The 25,491-nt window shown below is 44.4% G+C and overlaps 1 protein-coding gene across 1 annotated transcript in view; it reads right to left on the bottom strand.

Annotated features, from left to right (window-relative positions):
- The window catches only part of CMTM3 (CKLF like MARVEL transmembrane domain containing 3), a 111,391-nt gene that overhangs the window by 35,818 nt on the left and 50,082 nt on the right, over positions 1-25,491 (bottom strand). Inside the window, exon 2 of the mRNA XM_086947722.1 lies at positions 18,424-18,579. Within this exon, the coding sequence (XP_086803848.1) occupies positions 18,424-18,579 (156 nt within the window). The remainder of the gene's footprint in view (positions 1-18,423; positions 18,580-25,491) is intronic.

Raw genomic sequence — 25,491 nt, 5'->3', positions numbered from 1 at the left:
CTAACTGACTTCATTGTCAAATTGTAATGTTTAAAGTTAACATTAAAGGATGTTTTCATATGTGTTGAATAAGCAAAGTTAACTTAGACTTTTCTAGCACCTTAATTACATTGGCTGACATCCGTGTGCAATGCCACATTTGCTTCTTTCCACACAAAACTGTTAATGGCTCCTTAACAAGGGGTTTTATAGCCTAATAAAGCAATTGTCTGCGCTGTAATCTGCCTTATCTAAAAGGAATGCAATAGGAAGAGATTTCATGTCTCAAAACGACTCCCCTCTGGGCGGCAGCAGGTAGCAGATTGGGCTGTGTAATGCTGCTTACTACAGCCCCAACACCAGCCGCTGCAGCATCTCTGGCTTGGAATTATCCGGTTTGGAGATTTCAGACCCAATATTTCTGGGTGCGGAAATACTCATAACAGCATATTGTGAATTTCAACCAGAGCTAAATCACATCCATCCAAATACCGTGGAATTTGTGTAGGAAGCAGGTATTAATGGGAGAAAGGTGTCCACCCTGAGAGATACAGGTGCTTACAGAGAGGAGGTGTTTCAGACCCGAGGAGAAATTCCCTAATGGCACAGGATTCACAGCTTGTGGAAACAAGTGTCATGATCCATGTAGTGGTCGAGAGAAGCAAGAGGCTGAATGCCTCTTCAGAAATCATTTGGTTTGTCCCAGGTTTTTGACCATGGCCAGTAGCATACATGGCATGACCATGTCAGCTGTGATGACAAGAGCAAATGCTAGATATCAGTCTGATGAAGAAGCTGAGGCCATACCAGATTTGCAAGGATCAGAGAAGGTTAGTGAGTGGAACTCAGAAGTACAGGCCTTGGCGCTCATTGCCCTTGCTCCAGACAGAGAGGATGATGAGGCACCCAAAGTGGACCAGGTGATGGAGTCTGGGGCAATGCCAGAGCTGTAGGAACTTCCCGGGAGGAATCCTGCTAGGCAAAACTTGAGTACTCTAAACTGGAGGGACTTTGGAAAGAAGGCTAGGAACAGGTAGGCAAGGGAGTAATTGGAAAGTATTTTGTTAGCTGGAAGGATGGAATACTGAGGAGCGAATCTGTGAATTTTGAGCCGGGATATTAGTGGGTCCCCTAGTGCACAGGAACATCCTATTGTCACTAGCCCATGAAGTGCAATTAGCAGGCATCTTGGGCATCATAAAACCCGGGATAGGCACAAAGATGAAGAGAGGTTGTGCAGAACCTGCCTTACTTGAAAAATGGGTCGTAAGTACAGAGGTAACAGTAAGGTACCATTTGAGCCATCATTATTAGTAGATGTTCCATTTGAGTAGCTGAATATTGACATTGTTGGTTTATTTTACCTCTATGTGCATCAGCCAACAAGTACATGTTAGCTGTGGTGTAAAATCATGCCACTAGGTACCAGAGGTGGTACCTCTGAGGAGCACAACTAGCCATTTAACTCCTATGGATCTTCTCAAGGAGTGAATTTCCTGTCATTTCTGACAGGGAAACAAACTTTAGGGCTAATTTAGAGTTTGGTAGGAGTCCCGCTCTCATGTCTAGCAGGTTGGTGGAGCTAATTCCCTCCACCACCCTGACAAGCTACTGCCTGCTTTATAGATCACTGCCAGCCTAACCATGATCTCTGTGCCTTCATGACAACTGTTGTCACAGCTGTTCCTCTAAAGGAACTGTAATCATCATCATCATCATCATCATGTCTTTGTCTGTCAAATTGGCATAAAAACACATAGTTAAAACATCAATACAATAAACACTTAAAAACATCTCAAAATGGGTTTAGCATTAAAAAGAATAAAAGATAAATACAATAGCAGAATGACTAAAAATGTGCAAACATTGTCAGGAATACTAACCGAGTTCCCGAATCTCACAAAATGTAGTCTTGGTTAAAAGGTCCTAAAATCACAGTAAACAATGCACATACAATTATTGCTGTGGTTACCTATTCAATAAAAACATAATCTGCATTATAAACCTCCACTCAGTCTTGACAGCGCATAGATGCAAGATCTATATACAGAAATCACAACTATCAGAGGACTACCTTTTGCGGTCTGAATCCCCACATATGGAGCAGGAAGCGAGAAACAGCAAATATAAATGGCTGTGAAGTGTTAGTCCTTAGGATCCTAGCTGCTGTCCTAAAATCCCTAGTCCCCAGTGTAAGAAAGTGCCCTCATTTTGCATGGTTGCCCACACTTTTTGGTAAACTGCTAATGTACTTTAACAGACTTTGTCCTGGGTTCCTGTCAAACAGGTAACCAGGGCCTATGTTCTTTCCCTAAAACTGCATTAAAACAAACCCTAATTGGCACTGTTTGGCCACATGTCAGTCCCTTGTAAATGGTACCATGGATACCAAGGGCACTGTGGCCAGGAAAGACCTCTAAGGGCTGCAACACTTATTGTGCCACTCTTCGAGGCCCTGTACCTTTACACACACACACACACACACACACACACACACACACACACTGCCTTTGCAGGGTGCATGTTTTGGTTCAGAACAAAGTGAAGAGTCGACATGGCACACATCCTACAACCCACTGCCCTGGCAGCCACCCCTCTAGCTGGGTGCACTATACCAGTGGTGGTGGTACAGGTGCACAAGTCCTGTACCCCTACAGTGTCTAAACCAATTGTTAGACATTGTAAGTGCAGTAATGGGATGTATGACGGTACGACGCAGGCTATTACCTCGCGTACGGTTACAACGCGTGTTTTACAACGCAAGTCGTTACCGCGACTTGCGCTGTAGGGTGTGGACTTAGGAATAGTTTAATTTACTATTCCAACACCAATCCCCGTGGATAGTAGGGAAGGTGTTGGAATAGTAAATTAACTATTCCTTGTCCTTGAGCGCCCTCCAGCGCAAGTCGTGGTTACGACTTGCGTTGTAAGAGACGCGTCGTAATGGTAGCGCGGGGTAACATCCGCGTCATAAAGGATGTTCCCCGCAGTAATGCCATTAAGAGTATATGGTGCTGGGAGTTTGTTATTACAAATTCCACAGCATCAGAATGGCGTTACCGAAAACTGGGAAGTTTGGTATCAAACTTATCAGCATATTAAACCCACACTGATGCCAGTGTGGGATTCAATAAAAAAGGCACTCTGAGGGCATCTTAGAGATGCCCCCTGAAAAACGGCTTAACACTAGTGTCCAGGCTGAGTGACTGCTCGCCAACTGCCACCCCCAGACATTTTTCTGGACCCCTGCGTCTAGAACCTGCTGCTCCCAGGGGTCTGAAACAATGCGGACGAGGTGCCAAGCCTCCTCCCACAGGATGGGCAGGGCCAAGAAGGGGAAGCTTCTAAGGCTTGCCGTCTTTGAGAGTTACGCGAGGCCTTTGCTGCTTTCGGCAACAGGCCCCCAATGGTTTTGACCCCCACTTTGGGTGGGGGAATCAGCAGCAAAACCAAGTGAGGAAGGGAGGTGTGCCCACCTTTGCCAACCCCACCCCTCAGATTGGGGAGGCAAGGTGAAGCACAACTGTCAGTCCCCGCCATCTTTCAGATGGGGGTGACCCAGCCAAGCAGAGTGAGACATATGCCCCCCTCCCACTGGAGGGTGGCATAATAAGGGGTGTACCCACCCCAGGGAAGGGACCCATTGGTCCCAACCTTTACCTACCTTTAACTCCCCTAAATCTAGTATTTTGGGGCAACCCTGAACCTTGCCTCCTCATACAAGAATCAACCAGAAGAAGAGAAGAAGAAGGACCAAACAAGCCGTACTGAACTAAGAAGAGGACGACGCCCACTGACTTGGCCTCAGCCCTACCGGCAATCAAGTTCAAGGTGGGGTAGTCCTCTGTAGCCTACCTTGAACATCAGGTGGACACTGGGATGATCTGCCAGTTGGATGCTAAAATCCAGCTCCCTTGGGAACAGAAATGGGCTGCCACTGATAAAGAATGCTTTACAATAGTGTGGGCCCTGAGGAGGCTTTTGTTTGGTACTAAGTTTGTCTTCCAGATCAAGCTTATGATACTCTGTTAGTTGATGGCAGTGAAGGGTAACAATCCAACGTTGTTGAGATGGTCTACCTCATTATAAGACCTAGATCTCCCTGTAGAACCTATTCAAAATAACGTACACGTTGCCGATGTTGTAACATAGTAAACGAGCATCTCTATCTAATCTTGGATAAACTCACATTGTAGGGAAGTCTCCACGAACATTGGGGGATACTGTAGACTGAAGAAGAGGGCACTGTACAGGGCGTAAAGCTTTGAAAAGAGTCTGTGGGTGAGATTGAACCCAATATCTATTTGTGTAGCATTCCTTTTTTCTGTGATATTAAAGTTCTTTATTTTTTAATAAAAGACAAACACTAGGCTGGACAATGACTATCTTGATGGGTGAAGTAGGAAAAGCCCACCTGGGGTGCTTGAGGGCAACTTCATAAGCTGGTAAGCAGAGTGGGTTTTTAGAATTAAAAAAGGTGATATATGACTTATAAACAGAAAATAAACACTATTTATTCATTAAGATATAGAATTGGGGATTATGTATTAAGGGGTCGAAAGGAGACCGATGAACAAACAAATTGAATTATAGTTGAACAGGCAGCGCTTGCAAATATTAGGTGGAAGGCCTGAAATAATACTAGAGAGAAACAGCACTTATAAACTGGTGAGATCGAGGACCTAACTGTAAATTCATTTCAATACTTATATTTATTATTTGTTGAGTGACTGAGGACATAAGCTGTGAAGTGAGGACTTATCAACTAGAGGAATGCAGAGGGGCTACTTAAATTGAAGAGTTTTAGCAGCAGACATATGAGTTGGCGAGATGGAGGGGAAGGGTGGTATCTCAACTCAATTATTCAGAGAATACATGCGAGTTGTGTAAGTGAGAGAAAGCTGGCAATTTGTGAGCTGAAAAAGTAGATATAGTCTTCTTTGCTGCACAGTAGAGCTTTGAAGTTAGTCATCCTAGGGTGCAATAAGCATTTGAAAGGGTTATGAAAACTCCTGAACCCGGAAGGGGCTCATCAACCTGGGAGACAACACTAGGAGGACTAAGCCAGGACAATGGAGATGTTACCCATAACTTTGTGAGATTAACTGGGAGCTAAACGTTGCATGATTAAGTTATTTACGTTTTGGGGGCAAGATTTGGAATTGGGTATATGGATAGGGTATTTGTAGAATACTTCTTAAGACTAGCTATATGTGAAGGTCTCCAGGATCAGAAATGAATTTTTAAATTTTCAATTGCCTTCATAAATAGTTTTTTTTTTTTTACAATTCTTTTTATTAACAGTTAACAAACGAAAGACATCAGGTGACATTGATCAGTTACACAGTTGTCAAGTATACAGGTCCATACTTTAAACAATACATACGGGATGATGATCAAGGGATCACAGGGACTCTTGCGCCTCCTCAACTTCCAGACTGTCGGGGCGTACAAATGTCACCACGGTAGCAGTTCCAGTCTACACAGATCTTACCCCTCTTTGGGGGACAACCTCTAGAAGTGTAGACCGACCTCTCCCTAAACATGGACCAGTCCATGTCATCTTCCCATTTCCCGACCCAGGGTGGCTGTACCGCTCCCTACAGCTGAGCGATGTTGTGCTTGGCAACCATGCATGCTAACGTTACGCACTGTCGCTTGTACGCACACAGATCTGTGGGTTCCCAAACATTTAAAATACATCTACGAGCCTCTGGACGTATCTCCACCCCCAGGACATCCCGCAGTTTATCACGGATCTCTACCCAAAAGACCTGTACCTCCCTACAGTGCCACAAAATATGTATGAATGTCTCAGGTTCTCCACACCCCCTGCGACATCCCCCACTCTCTGACCTACCCATTAAAACCAGACGAGGCCCCGTGACATACGATCTGTGAATAATCTTTAACTGCACAAATCTGAGCCTCATCTGTATTGCCACTACCCGTGTAGAGGAGACAGCCTCCTGCCAATCCTCGTCATCCAACTCAATTCCATCTGCGCTCCACTGTGTCCTAATTAGTACCAGCGGGTCCTCCGTATTATTAATTAGTTTTTTATATATTAGGGAGATGGTCTTCTCCGGGAGAAGGCCATTCAACACACGGTCTTCAAGGGGAGAAGCATCTGGGAGTAGCGTGCCAACGGGGATATGTGTAAGTAATGTGTGTCTGACCTCGAGATAGCAGAAGTGCCCTGTATCATGAAGGTGATGTTGCTGCTTAAGGGAATCGAACGTGTTAATTGTATCCTTCCCCCAGACGTCTTTAATCTGTGTAGTCCCAATAATTTCCCACTTGTCGAACCCCTTAGATTTCCAAAGTCTTCCTAATCTCTCCGAACTCAATAGGGGTGACAAGTGTTAGTCTCCCCTCCCACTTAAGGTGTCTATTGGCCGCGTGCCACACCTGTACAGCGTGTGCCGTAGGACCCGCAAGGGGAAACCGTCCCGATCTGGCATACAGTGCCCTGGTAAAATCGCCCCCGGGCACTTGCCAGCGGACCATTGCATAGCCGGGGTCCACTGGGTCCCCGTATATAACGTGATTTACTGCCGCCAACTGGGAGGCCCAGTAATATTTCCGTAGGTCAAGCAACCCTATTCCCCCATCATACCAGGGAAGGGTGAGCTTGGAATAAGATGCTGGTTCAGGGTCCATAGCGTTCTGGAGCGCGTATAAAAATCGGGGAAGGGCCATCATCTTGAAGAGCACTGCTCTGCCCAAAAGAGACAGCGGAGGTGCCCGCCAACGCGTCACGTCTCTTTTAGACCGGGCCATAGGGGGACCCAAGTTGTTATTGTATCGTAATTTCGGGTCAAGTGTGACATAGATACCAAGGTATCGAAACCCCAACGGCTCGACTTGTATCGGGCAGTTTTTTGGGACCACCGGCGAGTCACCTCTGAGTACAAAGAGCACCGACTTAGACCAGTTGATTGCAAACCCAGAGTATCTCCCGAATATGGCAAGCACATCCAGGAAACATATCAGGGAGCCCCTTGGATTGGTGAGATAGAGAAGAATATCATCGGCATATAACAAAATGTTATCCTCCCAATCGAACGTCCATCGCAGTCCTCGGATCGATCGGTCCCATCGAACCCACTCCCCAAGCGGCTCCAGCGCTAAATCAAACAAGTGCCCGGGATAAGGGGCATCCCTGCGTCATGCCTTTGCCAAGGGGAAAGTCAGCAGACTTATGATTATTTACCACTACTCTGGCAAGGGGGTCGGCATGCAATAGACGCACCCAACCGATGAACTCTGGTCCAAAGCCCATCTTTCCCAAGACTGCAAACAAGTAGGGCCACTTGGCCCTATCAAATGCCATAGTGGCATCAAGCGACACCAGCACCGCTGGCTCCTGGATCGTCAGGGCACTACCCAAAACTCCATGTAACCTGCCCAGGTTAACAGAAGTATTTGGGTGCGGCATGAAGCCAGACTGGTCCGGATGTACCAGGGTAGTGATGACCTTGACAAGTCTTGTTGCCAGCAACTTTGCTAGAACTTTAGGTTCAGCATTTAGCAACAAGATGGGCCGATAGGATGAGCAGAGTGTCCTGGGCTTGCCCGCCTTGTGGATGACCACTATATTTCCCACCCGCTGGTCATAGGGGAGCCGACCCTTCTACTTACTCTCTGCAAACATGGACCGCACAAAGGGGGCCAATTTGTTAGCTCTCAATTTATAAAGTTCTATAAAAATTCCTTTCGAGCCCGTTGCTTTCCCGGAATGAACCCCTCTAATGGCCTGTGCCACCTCGTCGTTAATGAATGGGGAGTCTAAATATTCCCAATTGTCATCTGATAGAGTGGGCATCCGGATGTCCTTGATCATTTTTACATTGTCTTCCTCCGAGTACTTCCAGGCAGTAGTTCCCTTTTGTACCACTTTGTTCGCCATAAGTTGGCAGGGTATGGTCAGACTTGAGTCCCTTGCTCCCTTTGCCACTAGATTCAAGCAAGCCTGGCTGAAGACGGCTGTAATGCTAGAAACCGGTCCTAGGAAGCTTGTTTCCGGTCCATGGAATGCATGGCTTGGCAGTTCGGGCTGGATTGTTCCCATGAGGCACAGGGTCAGACTGATTTGCATATGGCCATGTCTGAACTGGGGTGGCAGAGTGGGCTAAAGAACGGTGATGGATTAAACCCAGATCTCTTGACTGGGTGTGAGTGTTTGATTGGTTCAGATGCTCCGTCCATCACCACCCCGTTTTGTACCGCTTTGTTCGCCATAAGTTGGCAGGGTATGCTCAAACGTGAGTCCCTTGCTCCCGTTGCCACTGGATTCAAGCAAGCCTGGCTGAAGACGGCTGTAATGCTAGAAACCGGTCCTAGGAAGCTTGTTTCCGGTCCAGGGAAGGCATGGCTTGGCAGTTCGGGCTGGACTGTTCCCATGAGGCACAGGGTCAGACTGATTTGCATATGACCATGTCTGAACTGGGGTGGCAGAGTGGGCTAAAGAACGGTGATGGATTAAACCCAGATCTGTTGACTGGGTTTTAGATTTTGATTGGTTCAGATGTCCCGTCCATCACCACCCCCTTTTGTACCCATTTAAGAGACAGCCCAACTCCCTGCCTGCACCATTCCTTAGTCTCGGGGTCAAGTAAGACGAGGCCATCATGGGTGTAACCCACTACCTGTCAGACTCAATAGTAATTCACACAGCTATCTACATCACTGCTGTTCCTGCATGTCGCCACCGCCATCTTGATCCCGTCCCTCCGGCCCATCCTAGGGGCGGTCGTCTAGCCAGTCTGACGCCACCTCCGGATTGTCGAAAAACCATGCTCTTCCCTCAACCTCCACCCTCAACCGGGCTGGAAACAACATTGCATACTTTAGACCTCTGTCTCGGTGCTTCTTCTTCACACCAAGGAAACTTTGGCGCTGCCTTCGAACAGTCTGTGGAAGTCAGGAAAAAAGGAGAGGGTAGTGTTTTCATACTTCTGTGGGCCCCCGGAACGAGAGGCCTGCAGGATAGCGTCACGGTCCCTAAACTTCAGCACCCTCGCAATCATTGGTCAGGGCCTGGGCCTCCCCCCAGGCACCCTGAGTGGCCGTTCGATCGTGAAAAAGTTGCCCAAACCCTTGGGCTTGAGGTGATTGAGGATAATGTCTTCGACGAATAGATCTGGGGCTGGACCTTTGGCATTCTCGGGAACTCCTATGATACGGACGTTGTTCCGTCTGGCCCTCCCTTCATACTCATCCAGTTTCCGAACGGTGAGGTCACATTGTGGCTCTAAGGTCACGCACCTCCTGCTGAAGCAAAGCCACATCATCTGCTAAACTCGCCGTCTTTATGTCCAGAGACTTGACTTTCCCACTTGCCTTCATGAAGTCAGCACAGATGAGATTGACCTCTATGGTGACGGTGTCTAGTTTATTATCCAGCTATTCCATCTTCTGTCCAAGAGATGACTTGACGCCGTCAATAGCCGCCATCACGTCCAACAGCTTCAGCTCCGCGAAGGGGCCAACGGCGTCGCCTCCCAACGACTGAATCTTTCTTGGCTCCGGTGGGGACCCCCTCGGCATCTTGTAGCGGTCCAACTTGTTGGTCTGGATATGCTTGGATCCTTTGACAGACCTTGAGTGCTGCTTTCCGAGTCAAGTTTAGTCGCCATCAGAAATGCCTCCCCAGGGGCCTAGGGGCCCTTCCTTCTACTCAAGGCACGCAACGCTACACCGGCAGTCCAGACCTGGCCGTCGTGAGTTTCCAATAGACGCCCTGGAGCGCCAAGCGGGGTACCGGACCGGACCGGCCCAATGGAAGCCGCCGGACCACCCCGGCGGAGAATCGACAAAGTCACAGGAGAATCACTGATCCGGTCTATCGCTGCCAAGTCCCGGCCACACAGCCCCCTGGAGAAGGGACCAAGAGCGTTCACCCGGAGTCACAAGCCGCGCAGATCACTCACCAGTGCCACGGAGGCAGACCGCCAGCCACTCAGTTTGGGCCTCCCCCTGGGGCCAAGACAATACTAATTCCGGGTCACCTCTGATGCGCCTCCCAGCGGAAGGGAAGGCCTCCAAAATGTGGCCATGCAGGATGGTGCGACGGGGCTCACCTCCACCCATCAAGTCGCCAGCCAGCGTCTGTGTCCCCCTGGCGCGACATATTAATAGATCGGCCAATCCCTTGGGCTGGATCCCCCTGTGTGCCAAATCAGGTCCCCCAACAGGCAATAACGTGGGGGGAGCAGGCCAGATCACCACACAGTTGTATTGGTGTGGGCCCCTATGCAGTCCACCACCTCAGGGCGAAATCTTATCTCGGCACGGCAGTGCCACTCCCCACCTCGCAGGGGGCCCTCCCGACGGTCGAGAAAAGAGGGGGAGGGGTCCACCCACGGCACCAGAAGTCTCGCAGCACTCACACAGGCGGTGGGCCTTTTTTTGCAGTGTATTCTTATAGGGGGCGGCAACTACTCAACTCTACAGCCGCCCCAGAGACTGTCAGCGTCTATGTGCCGCCCGACGAGTGTGCCACTGTTCCCCGCGTGGGCGGCGGGCTGTCCCTCCGGCCGCCAGATACCGCAGCGATAATGATGATGACTCCGGGTCCCGGCCAACAAGCCTCAGTGCCGGCCCCGCTCCGCAAGTGTGTCTCTGCTCACAAAGTAGGCGGCGGGCCATCCCTCCGGCCGCTAGACACCGGGGCTAGAATGTTGGTGTCTCCGGGGCGGTATACCTTTTGCATTCCCGTGTGGGATTTGAATGTTGGTCTAAAGAAATGTTATCATTTATGCTCTAAGCCCAAACAACATGTCCTACACACACATGTACTTTTTATGCTTGTATATATATTTTTGGGTGTTCTCCTTTGACAATTTTGTCATGATGATTTTTCCTACCCCCTTCCTTTCTTTTCTGTTTCCCTTTGCAATATAGAACTAGTCTTGTGCCTTTAGTTAAAAATGTGATGTATGCAAAATCTGAGCGTGTTTTTAATTGTAAATATTGACATATGTGCCCACATGTTTGTTTTTTTCAGCCCTGAGGAAGCTCCCGATGTGGGAAAGAAAAAAGGTTGGCTGATTATTGTATAATTGATATGATGAACTTTTCTACAAAACTTAATGAATAAAGATAAAATAATTTTGATACAAACTTTGCCTTTTTGGACTTTGTGATGGTGCGCCCCCACTATTCTTAAAAAGTCCTCAGTGCCGGCCAGGATGGCTTGCAGGATGTCGGGGCTTGGGGACAGGTCCGGCGGAGCCGAGCACTCACACGGCCATCTAGGACCGGTGCGTGGCTCCTCCAAATAGTTTATTTTTAAGTTTTGTTTTGCTGAATTTTAGATGGTCGTAATGAAAAGCTTCTGGAGATTAGTTTGGAAAAGTTCGATGTAGCTAACAAAAACAGATCTACAGAATAAACGGCTATGACTAGAGCTTAGCAATGGGTATGTTTTTATATAGATACGGCCCTTGCACAAACATGCACTGGGTATGAAGATAAGGCTATTGAAATCAAAGTGCATGGTGGCTGCCAGCCAGTGAAGGGCCTGAAGTGCTGAGTGAACATGATCTTTCAGTTTCAACTACAGCATAGCTATTGGTGCTTTATTCTGAATTCATTCATTTGGACAATTTCATGAATTTTATAAATTGCAGTAATCTATTTGCCGTAGTATCACAGCTTGGATAGAAATATGTTTTCTTAGGAAATTAGGCTAGGCCCTACCTATTTGATGACCATGTCTATTTGCTGCTAACATTGCTGTCAAATGTCCTGCTCTTGCTTCTGGCTGAATCCGCCTGCTTCAATAGGGTACCAAGCCCTTCTAGCCACTTTTACAGAATCTTCCACGCAGTGGTAGATAATATATCCAGATTTGTTTCTTCTTTCTTTCATTGCTGGGTGGTTTACCTCCACTGGAGGTAGAGGGAGGTGTCAATACTCCGTATGCTTTTTATTGGGCCAGGATACGATACAAGGAATCTGTCAGATGTTATTTTTCCTGTTATTTTTATTTTTATATTTTGGACACTACCACAAAATACATGTGGAGCTGTTATATTTTATGTACATCCTAAATTTCTATGTAATGGACTCACAGGGCTGAACTTTAATATGGAGAGAAATCTATGTATGATCCCTGATTAAGTTCAATATAATTTGAAAGAAACACGTTGGCTAAATGTTTTTTTTTTAATGGATATAACGAAGGAATAACATCCTAAATGGAAATTACATATTGGACTCCTATGGCTCTCAATCTCAACTTGTTGCACCTTTCCACTTGCTGCTATTTCAAGACTTCTGGACAGTGGTAATAAACAATGGCAGGTACCGGATAAGAAGTACACAGGACCTTACATTTGTTTGGAACTTTGACTGAGGTGCGGTCTGGTTAGTCCGCTGAGGTGTCAACACTATTATGCTTTAAGAATCTGGCTTTGTTGGAGTATCCACGCTTTTCTGTTCAGGCAGAGACAATGTGTCCATCATAGCCAACCCATTGACAAGTGAGCTAGTACTTCTAGATAATATCTTGCAGGAGCCTCATATTTGTCTTAAACAAAATTAGAGATTGCCAGAGGTATTCAGCCGTCTTCTAGGTGAGATGTAGTAGCTGCCAGTTTTGAACTGATAAAACCTCCTGCGAAGAAAAGCCTTGGTGTTGCGGTCTATCCTGTGATGTCAAATAGCCTAATTTCCAATTTTTCTAAATAGGGAAGTATTGTATGATGACGTCCCATCAGGTTTATAGACGTACTATGGGATTCTGTCCAATTTAGGGAGGACAAACGTAGGTGTTAATATGGTGATTAGCCCATGTTCAGAGTACAGGGGAAATCATGTTCATGTCTACCAAAGTATTCTACTGCGGATCTTTTTTTCAGCAAACTGAAGGAAAGGATTTCTTTTGTGTTGACTTATATGAAAGAAGCTAGACATCACCATATGTTTGTTACCTAGAGTATTTATTAGGCCACTGGAGAATCAAGGGATGCGTGAAAGTATAGAATAAAGTTTAGTTCTGTTTTTCTTTCTCTGGATAATTTGGTTAGGCAAGTGGATAGCCGAGCTGGTATGCGACGTTTAAAACCTCATCCGTGCTGCCCCGATTTACCGCCGGTGCTGGGGCCCAATGTTAATGGGTGTGGTCATGACGGAATGGTTCCGTCATGAGCACAGCCCAACCGATGCTCATGACGGAACCGTTCCGTCATGAGCATCAAAAGGGTTAAGAGGAGAGAGGTTCCGCTTGGCTTCTGATATAAATTGTTGAAGATTTCCCGAAACAATGTTAAACATGGGTACATCACTATTTGGAAGGGGGGGGGAAGGGCTACTCTGACTCATTGGGTGTTTTCCTTCACAAAGCAGCGAAATAGTTAAAGGCCTCGATCAATCTGTGCCCTTGGAGGACGCATTTGCTCATCCAAAAAAGTGTGTGAAATACGTTAAATAACTTGAGGTGAAGGTACAAGTGAGCCCTAAAATTTGGGAGGAAGCAGCAGAAACTATTGGATGTACATATATATTTATGGAGAAACCAAGAGGGGAATGCCAGTGAAGTCAAAACAATTATTTAGTGAGGGAATTCCTATTATTAACCCTCAAGTGAATGTAAATGTTAGACACTTTACTGATAGCTAAAAAAGCGCTAACAAATGTGTGGCAGTATAAGATGAGAATTCTTCATTTACAAAAAAAACATTAGATAAGAAAGTATTGTTTTGTGGCCAAGATCCTAAATTACAATACGTTCCCACGGCATTCTTCTGTGGGTTCTGAACCAGCTTTGCTAGCCAGAAGAAAAACTTGAAGTTTATGAAAACATTGTGTATTTGGTCAATGCAGAGTGTAAACGTTCAGCTATAATTCACATCTGTTCTCATAGCCAACATAGCACAAAGGTACATTTACAACTAACATAGGTTTTGAATGTCCTAGTATATCCCTCCATACCGTCACTGGATAGTGGGCCGTTAGTGCATACCCACTTCTATCTACCCCCCATTCCAAGTTGGAGTCTAGTTATGCCTGGGCTTGTTCGTACTATATAGCCGATGAAGTCCAGTGCGTGAGTGTCTACAAGACATTTACATCTATCAAGCATTTTGTTCAAAATGAATGGTTGCGCTCAGAATATGTGTGCAAGTGTGGGAAGCAGTCCGTTCAATATCAAAAATCCCGCAGGGGTGAGCATGGAACTATTTCATACATTCAGAGAAGGTTGTCATCATTTATGTGGTTTGGGGCAAGTACTATATCTCCAAAAGAACTACTGTGCTAACGTCTTACAGGGCCCAACTCTTTACCTGAATAGGGAGTAAAAACTCCTGTGTTAATCAAAAAAGGTTCTCCCAATCCACCAAGAACACTTGGAAAGTTGTCCATGGGTTCACGATGTCTAGTAAAAAAAAGTAGGTCCCTGATTTAGCACTGGGATGGACCTACAGACGTCATCTTCCATTCCCATAATGCCAACACTTTTATTCAATCTCTCAAGGATACATTGGTAAATGAGTGTATCAATGGCCTAACTATTTCTCATAGTCATTTCAGTCTTAACTTATTTGTTTTCAATGCATGCTTTACTGGCACTCATCAAATGGTGTATCCCTCTGCCCACCAGCTGTTAATATCCTTAAACTCCTCATTGGCTAACATATTGTGAAATGAACACCTGGTGCAGAACCAGGGGATAAAGCATAGCCCGCTACACTACTATCAATCATCCCAGCAGATAAAAGCAACATACTGGTTCTGCTTGGGACAAACCAAAGTATGAAGGGTTTGGCACAACCAACACACCATAGTGGTACCGCCCTGTTGATTCTCCTTAATCTTTTTGGCATTTACAAGATTATAAATGACAAGGTGTTTATCTAAATCCAGCCTGTCAGCCCAAACCTTAAGATGCTTGCACTCCTTTTCAGCACTCTCAAATGTTGGGGTACACTACTTTGCAAACAAGGGCCCAAACCACACAACACAATGTAGTTGCCATCCATTGCAGCTTGCACAAATCTTCAAAACATAATTCCTATGCGCTGCCAGAAGGCTTCAGCATCTAAGAAAATTTAAAAAGTGTGACAAATACATAGACTAAAGAGGATTACCTTCTTTGCCTCTGACCAAGGGGCCAGGCAAGCTGTGAAGGAACATTGGCTGCCCTTTGCTCAGCTGTGGAATATTTCTTAGTAGCGCCACAGAGGTGGGTGACGCGCACAGATCTCTACATAAATGGGCAGCATACTTGTGTTATAGACCACCCATTCCCCAGAATAGAACCTTACCAGAGGCTTGCGGGTTTGATGTGCGGGTGAATACTGAAATAATACATTTTCTAATATAGAGGGGCTATATGCTCCTCCAGGAACTGTACACAGTAACACTCACTAAGTTCATCATATGGGTCTGATGCCTTCCTGAAATTGATAACAAGGCTGTTCAAAGCTATAGTTGCCTTCATACCATTGATCATAAAACCCGAAGGCGCCTTGATGCCTTCAGGTTTTAGTTGCGCGGTATAAATTTTCTTTCATTCATTCATTTATTCATTCATTCCTTCATTCAGTGATTACATGTGTTATTTGTGTAAGGGTGTGTCATCTAGAACATGATGCTATTTGTATTTCCATTGAGAGCTTAAGTAGGCATTTTGATGGTGTGCGTTTTGTTTCAGTACACCACTTCACTGTGTCCAGAAGGTCTTTGATTCTGACAAGTGCTGGCAGAGTTGACAAAAAAAGAGAACGGGAACCACCATGTTACCCTAAAACCCATTGACATTATGCGAACAGAGGATGTGCATTAATTAGAAAGCATCATTCACTGTTCTCCATCTTCTCTTAAACGCCTTCGCCAAAAATGGTCTAGAATGAAGTGACTTCTCATTATCCAGGACTGCCTGCCACATAACACAGTTTTCTTATTGTCTCTTAACATAAAGAAATGTCCTTGGGATAAGAAGCTTCATTTAGTGACATCTTTGCTCCCCACATTACCAAAGAACTAGAAGAAAGACGAAATCCAGACTTTCCTCATGTCAAAGGAAATAGTCACAGCATGAACAGGGTCGTGTGAAGAATCTGGGGAAATTTGCATTGAAATGTTCATAGATAACTGTTCTATATACATGTCAAGATCAGTCCGGGATCAAGGATGAAAGACAACTGGCCCATGACAGACAGAAAAGAGAAAGAAAAATGGTTTTTCGGATGACACCAAGTTGCATGTCTGCAGACCTACAGTATTCATTATATAGCAGTCAATATTGCCAATAAAAATGGCACGGATAGGCTGTGTCTGTTTTCACAGACACGGGGCACTGCCGATTACCACTAACTTTTTCTCGTTCCATTTCTCACTCTCTCAGCTCTCTTCGTGATTGTTTTGGTGTGAATAAGTCGGCCATCTTTGAATAGTGAGTTTGGCTACAGATGTCATTGTTCTTGCTAGTTTTATTTATGAACCACAGAATTAAACTACTATGTATCTTCATTAACTTAAAATACACTTATGAAAACTATATTAAGCTTTGTTTTTTTCTGTGGCGCTGCCTTTTTCTTTAGATGTATCTTTCATAAATCTCTGATCTCTGCAGTAAGAGTGAAGTATGTCACAATATGAGAGAGGGTAATAAAAAATATGTCCCTACAGTACTTGAAAGACTGGGAAAAATCATCAGTTAGAAGGGGTTTTCATGGACAGAAAACTGTGGTATATGCTAACGATGATATCAAACAAATACAATTGTGTGCAGCCCTATTTTGTTTAAAAAAATATCGCATATCTACACCTGAACGTATGATGCTACGTTTGGGTGTACATTTACAAATTGTTGGAACTCAAAATTTCCGAGACTACTCCTGTAAAGCTGCCACAGTTGAATCTTTCGAAAAGTATTCATGGAAAACTTTGGTAAATTGCCATTTACAATCATGAGCAGGCATTTTTCTCGCAAATACAATTCATGGCCCTTGTGCCCATCTGGAAGGTGATTTTCTCACAAGTAAATCTAAACATGAATAGTCATTTTTACGGCTACCCTATAATATTCATGTGCATTATAAAACCGCAACAATCAAAAGATTCTCGGCAGGTGGTTTTGAAGGGTATTTGCGCTCCTACGCAATACACAGGTAAGTGTAAAGTTATAACGTGTTAGGATTGGGGTACAAAAGGGGTAGGGAGAACCACCCTCCTCCCTAAAACGTGGAAAACCACTGATCGAACACCACAAAAATCCCCTACACACGCTAAGAGTATATAAAACTTATCAATAACAGTGTAAGAATATTCTTGATTCATTGCTGGATCATGTAATTCAATTTATTGTTCTTCTCGTGGTCAAACGCAATCAAAAGCCTTAGCCAACACGTGTTTCGGCACGTTCTACTGCTGTGGGCAGCGACTTCTTAAGGGCTAAATCTCTTCATGCAGATCCTTAATTTCGGTTGTATTTCCATCCCGAAAAGGGATTCAAAAAGGCCAATCTCTAAGACACTGGAACATCTGTAAAATTCCTGATGCCCGGTGTTTGTCACTCCGATGTTGTGTGTCTGTATACCCTTCTGGTAGTATAAATGTAGAATTTCCTTATTTGGAGATTTGCTGTGTTTGTAATAGTTCCAAATGTTATGGCAGGTTGAGTAGTGCAGCAACCTCACTTGGTAGAGTTATTAACTCCAATGGACTCGAGATATCCAGCACACGCTGGAGGGAGTTCTTCACTACTGACAGGTTTGGACAGACCTGTGCAGTGATATGGCTGCTGGTCCATTGGAGTTAATAACTCTACCAAGTGAGATTGCTGCACTACTCAACCTGCCATAACTTTTGGAACAATTACATATGCCGCAAATATCCCAATAAGGAAATTCCACATTTATACTACCAGAAGGATATACAGACACACGTAATAGGAGTGACAAACACCTGGCATCAGGAATTTTACAGATGTTCCTGGATCTTTGAGATTGGCTTTTTTGAATCCCTTTTCGAGACGGAAATACACCCAAAATTAAGGATCTGCACAAAGAATTTTAGCTCTGAAGAAGTCGCTGCCCACAGCAGTAGAACGCGGCGGAACACGCGTTGGCTAAGGATTTTGATTATATTTGACCACGAGAAGAACAATAAATTGAATTACATGATCCAGCAACGAATCAAGAATGTTCTTACGCTGTTATTGATCTGTTTTATATACTCTTAGCATGTGCAGGAGATTGTTGGGGAATCATAAGATTCTATAAAACAGAAGTATCATGTCCTACAGCTCAATAACCTTTATGGGCATGGTCTGTTCCCCTGACTGAAAAAGAGCATTCATACAGTAAAAGTCAGATGTTGTACATGTCTGACTTTTTCTAGCTTCTTTCTGCATATTCAATTTCATAAATATCTAGAAGGTTTTAAATACGGATTACCTGTATGTCAGGTGAAGTTTCACAAATCACTTACCACGACAGGCCAATGAATCCCTTTAAACTTCTCGTTAAGTTTGGAAGAATATGCATAGAAGTAGATCACTGCCAGCAGTAACTCTATCAAGGGGACAGTCATGAACGCCACAGCATAGGATGCAACATAGCAGATGAAAATAATGAATGACAGCACCTGAAAGTTAAAGTGTGAATTATTGACAGGGCAGATAGCAATAGAGTCAATTCATAGCTATTACGTACAATGCCATCCATGGCAGACAGTTGTCATTTTTTATTGAAAATGTTTTATTGATTTAAACTGGAATAAGGAAAATGATATTATTACCAATGTAAAAACCTGTATGTTGCTTTGTACAGAAGCCTCATAATCTGTATGATTCAATAAACAGGAGTCAACCATGGCCGAGTCAGTCCAAGACACCGGTTGACCATGCACATTGATAGAATAGCTAATCCTCCATTGAGAGTAACTCTGAAGTAATAATGATTTGTTTGGTGCATCTTCTGGTCAACATCACAACCTGAAGTTACATTGTCTAGCACACTGGAATCAGAAGTGATCAAGAGGAAGGCAAAGAGGAAATACAGAAGACAGAACAGAGACAAGTAGCGGAGCGTTGGAAAAAGTTTCTCCTTTTGATCAGAGGTCCTGTAAACCTTTGGGTGAGTAGATCATAAAAGTTCATGTTTTGGAAGTCATCTGCATTGTTCATGTCTTCACGAATTAAGTCCTTCCTACTTACAGGAGAGGACAGAATTTAGCTTGTTGTGGTCTATCTGGTCTAATCTAGGTGCAGACTTATGCAGACCCGATATTTGTGATAAATCAGATAAAAAATGGGCTAATAACACTTTTTATCAAATAAGAAATTCCATCAGCGAGGCCCTTGAACTCTTGAAGTTTACTGTAAAATCCCTGGTTTTGATCAAAACATAGGAATGCATGGAACCATATTTAATTAATGTTCAAAATACTTAGGCCTGGCCAGGCAGTGTCTTGCACTGCTATTTTTTTTTAATCTGTGTATTGTCTTTTTTACTAAAATAAAAAAGCAGAAAACGCTCATAACTAGATACAGGTTGCAATACAAACATCATTACATTTGCAGAAAGATCATACATCAGGTAAGTAGTGCTATCATGCCACAAATGGTACATCAGTTACAGATCATGAAAGACATCAACAAATGGGAGTGGAAACACACTTTAGAAAAACTGCAGAACCATATCAAACATGAGGGTATAAGTAGGTGGTACTGTTGAGGAGACTGGACAAATGAGACTTAATGAGGGAGGGAGCGGGGACTTTACATTAGTGCAAGTGCGCCGTAATAATGTAATGTGTGCTTCAGGGACGTGACAACGCTACTTGCTTATGCGCGGGCATAAGTTGAGAAAAATGGGACTACGCATACAGGCATGCAGTGGGGTTATACCTTAGTTGGTAACAGTGGTGTGTGGGGAAGGGACGTGATTGGCAGCCAAACCAGGCATAAGTTATGAGCATAAGGCAAGGAGTGTGCCGATTCCGAACAAGGGTTGTGACGTGCCTTCTATGGGGGTGATGTATAATCTCTAGAGAGGTGATGTAATCAATAAGAAGCTGGATCTTCCTTGTTGATTAAGCAAGTTACTTTATTGAATTAAGATAGTAGATAATAAGTTATAATGTTAACCCCATCAGGAACAGCTGTCCTGCTGCTCAGCCCTCACCCAACTGACATTCATAACACACTAACATTCCATACATCCAACATTCTACATCTCATGCATACAAGCTGAGCAGCAGGAAGATACAAGATACAACAAGAGGCCCTCGAACCTGGAGCCAAGCTTGTCCCAGTCCAATAACAGTGGGCATTTTTTGAGTCCTCTGCCGCCCTGGTGCCCGAGGGCCGCACTGTCAGATTCCGCTCACAAAAGAGCTGAGCTGTGCCCTTCAGTCAGAGATGGAGCCTTCCAGTGGCAGGTGATATAATGCATCACCAGCATCAGGGCCAAGTTCACAAAGTGGGTCAGAGCTTTATGTTTATAAGAACTCTTAAATGTCCCTAGTGCACACAGCTCCCAACTACCTAGGCTGACATGGTCAGTGGATCATCACATCTTAGGCTCTACCCTTACAAGTCGCAGAAGCACCATGTTAACATGCACCTCACACTTTATACGTTGTGTGCTTTTACTTCATTGACAAGAAATGTAGCATTTAAACGCATTATTGGTATGTATTCACTGTAGGAAACTAGAGACTCAAATATATGTAGTTTAGAGTTTAGTCTGACTGTGAAGACTTAATTCTCATTCGCATTTATATTTGTTTCAAGTTATACTGCATTTATTAACATACATTCCATATGTAATCATGAACCCATTTATTCATGTTTGCATTTATTCTAAAGTTAATTTGCATATATAATCACATATTGAAAATGCACATTGAATTACTCAACTAAAGTTAGCTTGAAAAATGGCCTAAATTTTGAAATGTATTTTCACTTGCCTTGTATATTCTTAATTTTTGCGGTGTGTCCTAATGATTTCATAGCTAGATAAAGGAGTAGTGTTGTATTATTAATAGTGAGCCCTGAGAAGAGAAATCTTGGCAAAGATGTGGTGAACGAACTAGAAGAAGATTCCTATTTATTGCGTATCAGGAACAAGGAGATGCCCAAGGTTGCAGAGACTGTCTAATTGGTGGGATAGGAAAGTCGAAGGATGTTACCGATACCTACCACGGGGAGGAGAAATAATCTGGTTTCTGGTGATGTGTAGAAAAATAGGATTGTTCTTGAAACTTCTTGGTTTGCTTAGTCTCACACAGTTCGAGCTCAGATTCAGATCCTTTTTAGGTCTTGCATAGGGCAGCGCATGCGCTGCCTCTATGAGGCATTAAGTAGTTAGCATTAGTGGTGAAACTCCACCCATTGCGTTTATATATGTTTTTAGGTTGCCATTGGTTAAATCTGGCATTGCTCTTTTTATGTAGCTATTTGATTGGCTGGTGGTCCGAAACGTCACTTCCCTTTTGCTTCCATTGTGCAGGAAGCAGCACCGACCAACTACCATTTACTTCCGCTCCTGGCTGTTATCTATACATTTAGGGACTACTTGTTTTTTCATTCGTGCTCAGCGCACCATGCCCGCTTTCACTTTCAAAGCAGGGACAATGGCGCCGTGGTCAAGACTCTGCACCACCCCTCGCGCTCTCTCCTACGTAAGTCCCCCCTTCTTTTTGAAACTGCTTTGCCACCCCATGCCGTGCTTTTCAAGCGCTCAACGTGCCATGCCCGCTATTACTTTCAAAGCAGGGACAATAGCGGCCCTCGTCATGACTCTGCACCTAGGATTTTATCCCACCGTCGAGGTAAGACTAGAGGCGATGGGTGCACGTGTCACAAGGATGCCTCCTGTTAACTCAGTGATCGCAACAAAACTGCAGAATCTCGCAATAGCTGCTTTGGCGGTGCCACTATAAACGCTTTAGCAAGCAAACGCGGATCTCTCTCCAAAATGTTAATCAATCATAGACGTGCTTTGCCCTGTCAGTCTGCGAGAGAACTGACACCTGCATAGAATCTCGATGGCGCCAGCCTATTCTACCTATTAGTGCCCCAGTTATTTCCACATGTCAGAGCGCTTTGTTTACAAACATAGGCGATGATGTCTCATGCGCACTCAAACGTAAGATTTCCCTTAGTCTGCTGTTAGTTGCACTGTCGTAAGCAGACGCAGAACAGGGTTTATTCAGGTATGTATGCAAGTTTCTGTGGCGAGGCGACTTATGTTTACAGCGTTGCATTGCCACTATCTAATGTGGTTGCTAAGTGTGGCGTAACGGAAAATGAATTGCCCGCCCATAAAATGTGAAGAGTGCCCTCGAGTTCCCCATAGATCACAGGAGGAATAAAATGGCCTACATCTGAATGGGGACCCCTTGACGGGCTAGGGTCCCCCTAATGAGCAGGACCCGCCCCATAGCCCCCGTGGGCTACCAGGGCCTGCGTTACGCCCTAAGCATATGCTATTTTCGGTATAGTGCCCGCACTTTTAAAGTGCTGTATAAAAAGTTTGTATTAGAGAAATATTTTTTTTTAATTTATCTGTTTGCTCGGTGCTCTGTAAGCTTTGACAAGATTGCGTTTTGTAAAATTTTAAATAGATTAAGAATAACATAAATAAAGCCCGATTACTGCTTTTTCTTCTTCCAAAAAGGTTTTGGGGGAGGGGGAAGGGGGGGGGGCAGTCAATGGGGGGGGGACGTGTCTGGATCTTTTATTTTGTAGTCTGAACCTCTTTCAGAAGTGCACACTAATCTGCCAACCATGTTATCAGCCCCCAAACCTAAACTATGCACAACTTAACCATTTTATGAATTTTGTTAGTCAGTTCTTTACACGACGTTCAGCCATTTTGCTTCTTAGGGATTTTAACCTCTGGACAGAGCATAAATCTGACAATGGGGCAACAACTTTCCTGACTTCTCTGAGTGACCTGCAGCAAGTACAAATATTTATGGAGCCCGCTTATCATAAAGGGCACAGGCTACATGCTGTCTTTCACTAGGAATACTAATACTGCTGTAAGATAGGTTTCTCCAGTGATTTGGTTAGATCACTATGTAGTTGACTTTCACCAGATAATGCCTTCATCTTAAAACCGCGATGGGACATTCACGCTAATTCTTGAAAAACATTTTGTCAATCGGTTTGTACAGCTAAACACCCTGAAGACCTTTTAGATGATATCAGGGTTAACAAGTTCCGCTAAAAACTATCTTAAAAGCCAAAAGAACGTTTGACCCAAGGAAATATTTTTTACCCTTGCCAGCACTAGAACTAGGCCAAGATTGTGCTTCCAGGTCTGCATTTGACGGTCCCATGTTCACGCGGCTCCCAGTAGAGCTGACCAGATTCACCTGGTAGCCTCCTTCAGTCACCGAAGCACTCTGTTTGACAAACAAATAAGCGCGTCTCATTGTCCCAGAGTCGCCATTGCGGTAAATGTGTGCTGGGGGAAGAGGCGGGCGCTGCACTCAAGCAGGGCTTTCAAAGGACACCGCTTCATTGTCTGAAAGAACGACTCAAACAAGGGGCGGATGTCGGCGCCTTAATGAAGGTGATTCCTGTCACTGAAGGCAGAGTTTGGGTCAGGGCACAAGTCCTAAACAAGCATTTGCAATGCAATAGGTTTCGCATTTACGCAAGTTTAAGCTATTGGCATTGTAAATGACAATGCCTTTTATTGAAGTTTTAAAAACCAAACCATAAATAAAAGGCATTGTCATTTACAATGCCAATAGCTCAAACTTGTGTGAATGCGAGACCTATTTCATTGCAAATGCTTGTTCACTTTGAGGGGTACTGGCCTCTCTGTTTTCCTTGCAAGTGTGTAGCTTTATACTAAGCACTTATTCTCTTTTTAGAAGACTTCTTGAGTTTTCACTATGCTGACCCCTTTTCGCACTTCTGAATTCCCCTCAGACCTTACCCCAATGACTCATTTGCATCTTAGATTTAGAACTTGGGCTAGATTACTTTAGAATCTATTCATGCAGAGGAAGGAGGATCAGAGTTAATTTAAGGAAAAACAACTTCTATTTCTCAGTTTCTGTATTGCTGTGACTGCGTTCATTGCATGTCTTATGCTATTGAATCTGAAAATCTTTTGAAGTTTCATCTTGCCAGTCGTAACTCTGTATCTTTATAATATGTTCTTGATTTGCATATATATTGGATTCATATCTACCTGTAATAAACCCACTTAACTTCATTTACCGATTCCTGTTCCTTTTTGTGTGGTCACATGAGCAGCATGGAAGTTTAACTGTTTTATTAATGTTGACTCCCTTAGCCTATCCATCATCTAAAAAGATTATTCAGATGAGAAAACGTTAATCACATTCCTGCGAGCCTGCACCAGGCAATTGCATTTTTAGCATGGCCCAGAAACCAGTCCGTGAGGGGCATTCCAGGAACATATGACACAGGTCTGTGCCCAGATGCCCACATCTCGAGCAGGCGATATCTGCTTCTGGGAAAAATCATTGAGTTTCAGAGGTGATAAATACACTCAGTATAAAATTTTAAAAAATTACTTAAATCTGGCATTCCTGGACACAGGGGCAGGGAGGGCTATTATATGGTCCCGTTCGACATCATTGAACGCTCTACCCCATTCCACTTCACTCAACAGTGTCAAGGGGAGCATTGTGCACGTGGCAAGTGCTTTTGTTATCCACTTGATTAAGTGGCCCCTAGATCCCATGGTATGCAGTGTGGCACTACGACAATTATGTCACAAAACGTGAGTCAGTTAATTACTAGTCAATGACTGGCTGTGTTGGACTCCATACTGATCAGCAAGCTCCTCAAAAGTGGATTTCTTGGAAGAGGTACCCAAAAGTCTCTGTGCTGCTTGATGAGTATGGATTAGGCTCACTAGTAGAATGGTTGTTGCATACAGGAGTGCTCATGACGCAAGGCACAGCATTCCACAATAGCACTGGTAAGCGATCTGGAGCAGTCGAGGAGAGGGACAAGCAGAGTGACATCTCAGACAAAAATGTTTGAATATCTTAGTAAGGAACCAGGGCTGCTGCGTTGGCTCTGTCTTTCAAGATGTTGCCTGGGCTCCAGCGGCACAGCCACTGTATCTGGGAGGCTAGGAAAATATGCTTAAAGTTTGGTACTCCTAAACTGCCCGCAGATGTGGGGCGGCAAAGCTTAGCCATTGTTAGCTGGCATCGACCAGAATGCAAAACCAGATCACCCAGAACAGTGTTAGGGAATCTAAAAAAAACTTACAGTCAGATAAAGCGGCAAGTTAGCAACATAATAGAACAACAAGAGAGCATGACCAGTTTCGAGAGGGAATTCCTGCTCATCACTGATGGTGTCAAAGTCCTCCAAAAGGGCACTTGGCTTAGAAGGGCTGATACTGCACATGCTAGATTGCCATCAAGCAGGTCTTGATCACAGTGATAAATGTGAATTTATAGGTAGTGGAAGGTCCGCTGCTGTCAGGGCAATGCGCTGCCACCCATGTCAAGCGTTATCTCTGAGACCGAAGGGGAGGGCAGGAAGAG

The sequence above is a fragment of the Lissotriton vulgaris genome, chromosome 12 (assembly GCF_964263255.1).
Source record: "Lissotriton vulgaris chromosome 12, aLisVul1.2, whole genome shotgun sequence".
NCBI lineage: Eukaryota > Metazoa > Chordata > Amphibia > Caudata > Salamandridae > Lissotriton > Lissotriton vulgaris.
Note: the sequence above shows the minus strand (reverse complement) of the source record. Positions and strands in the feature narration are given on the sequence as shown.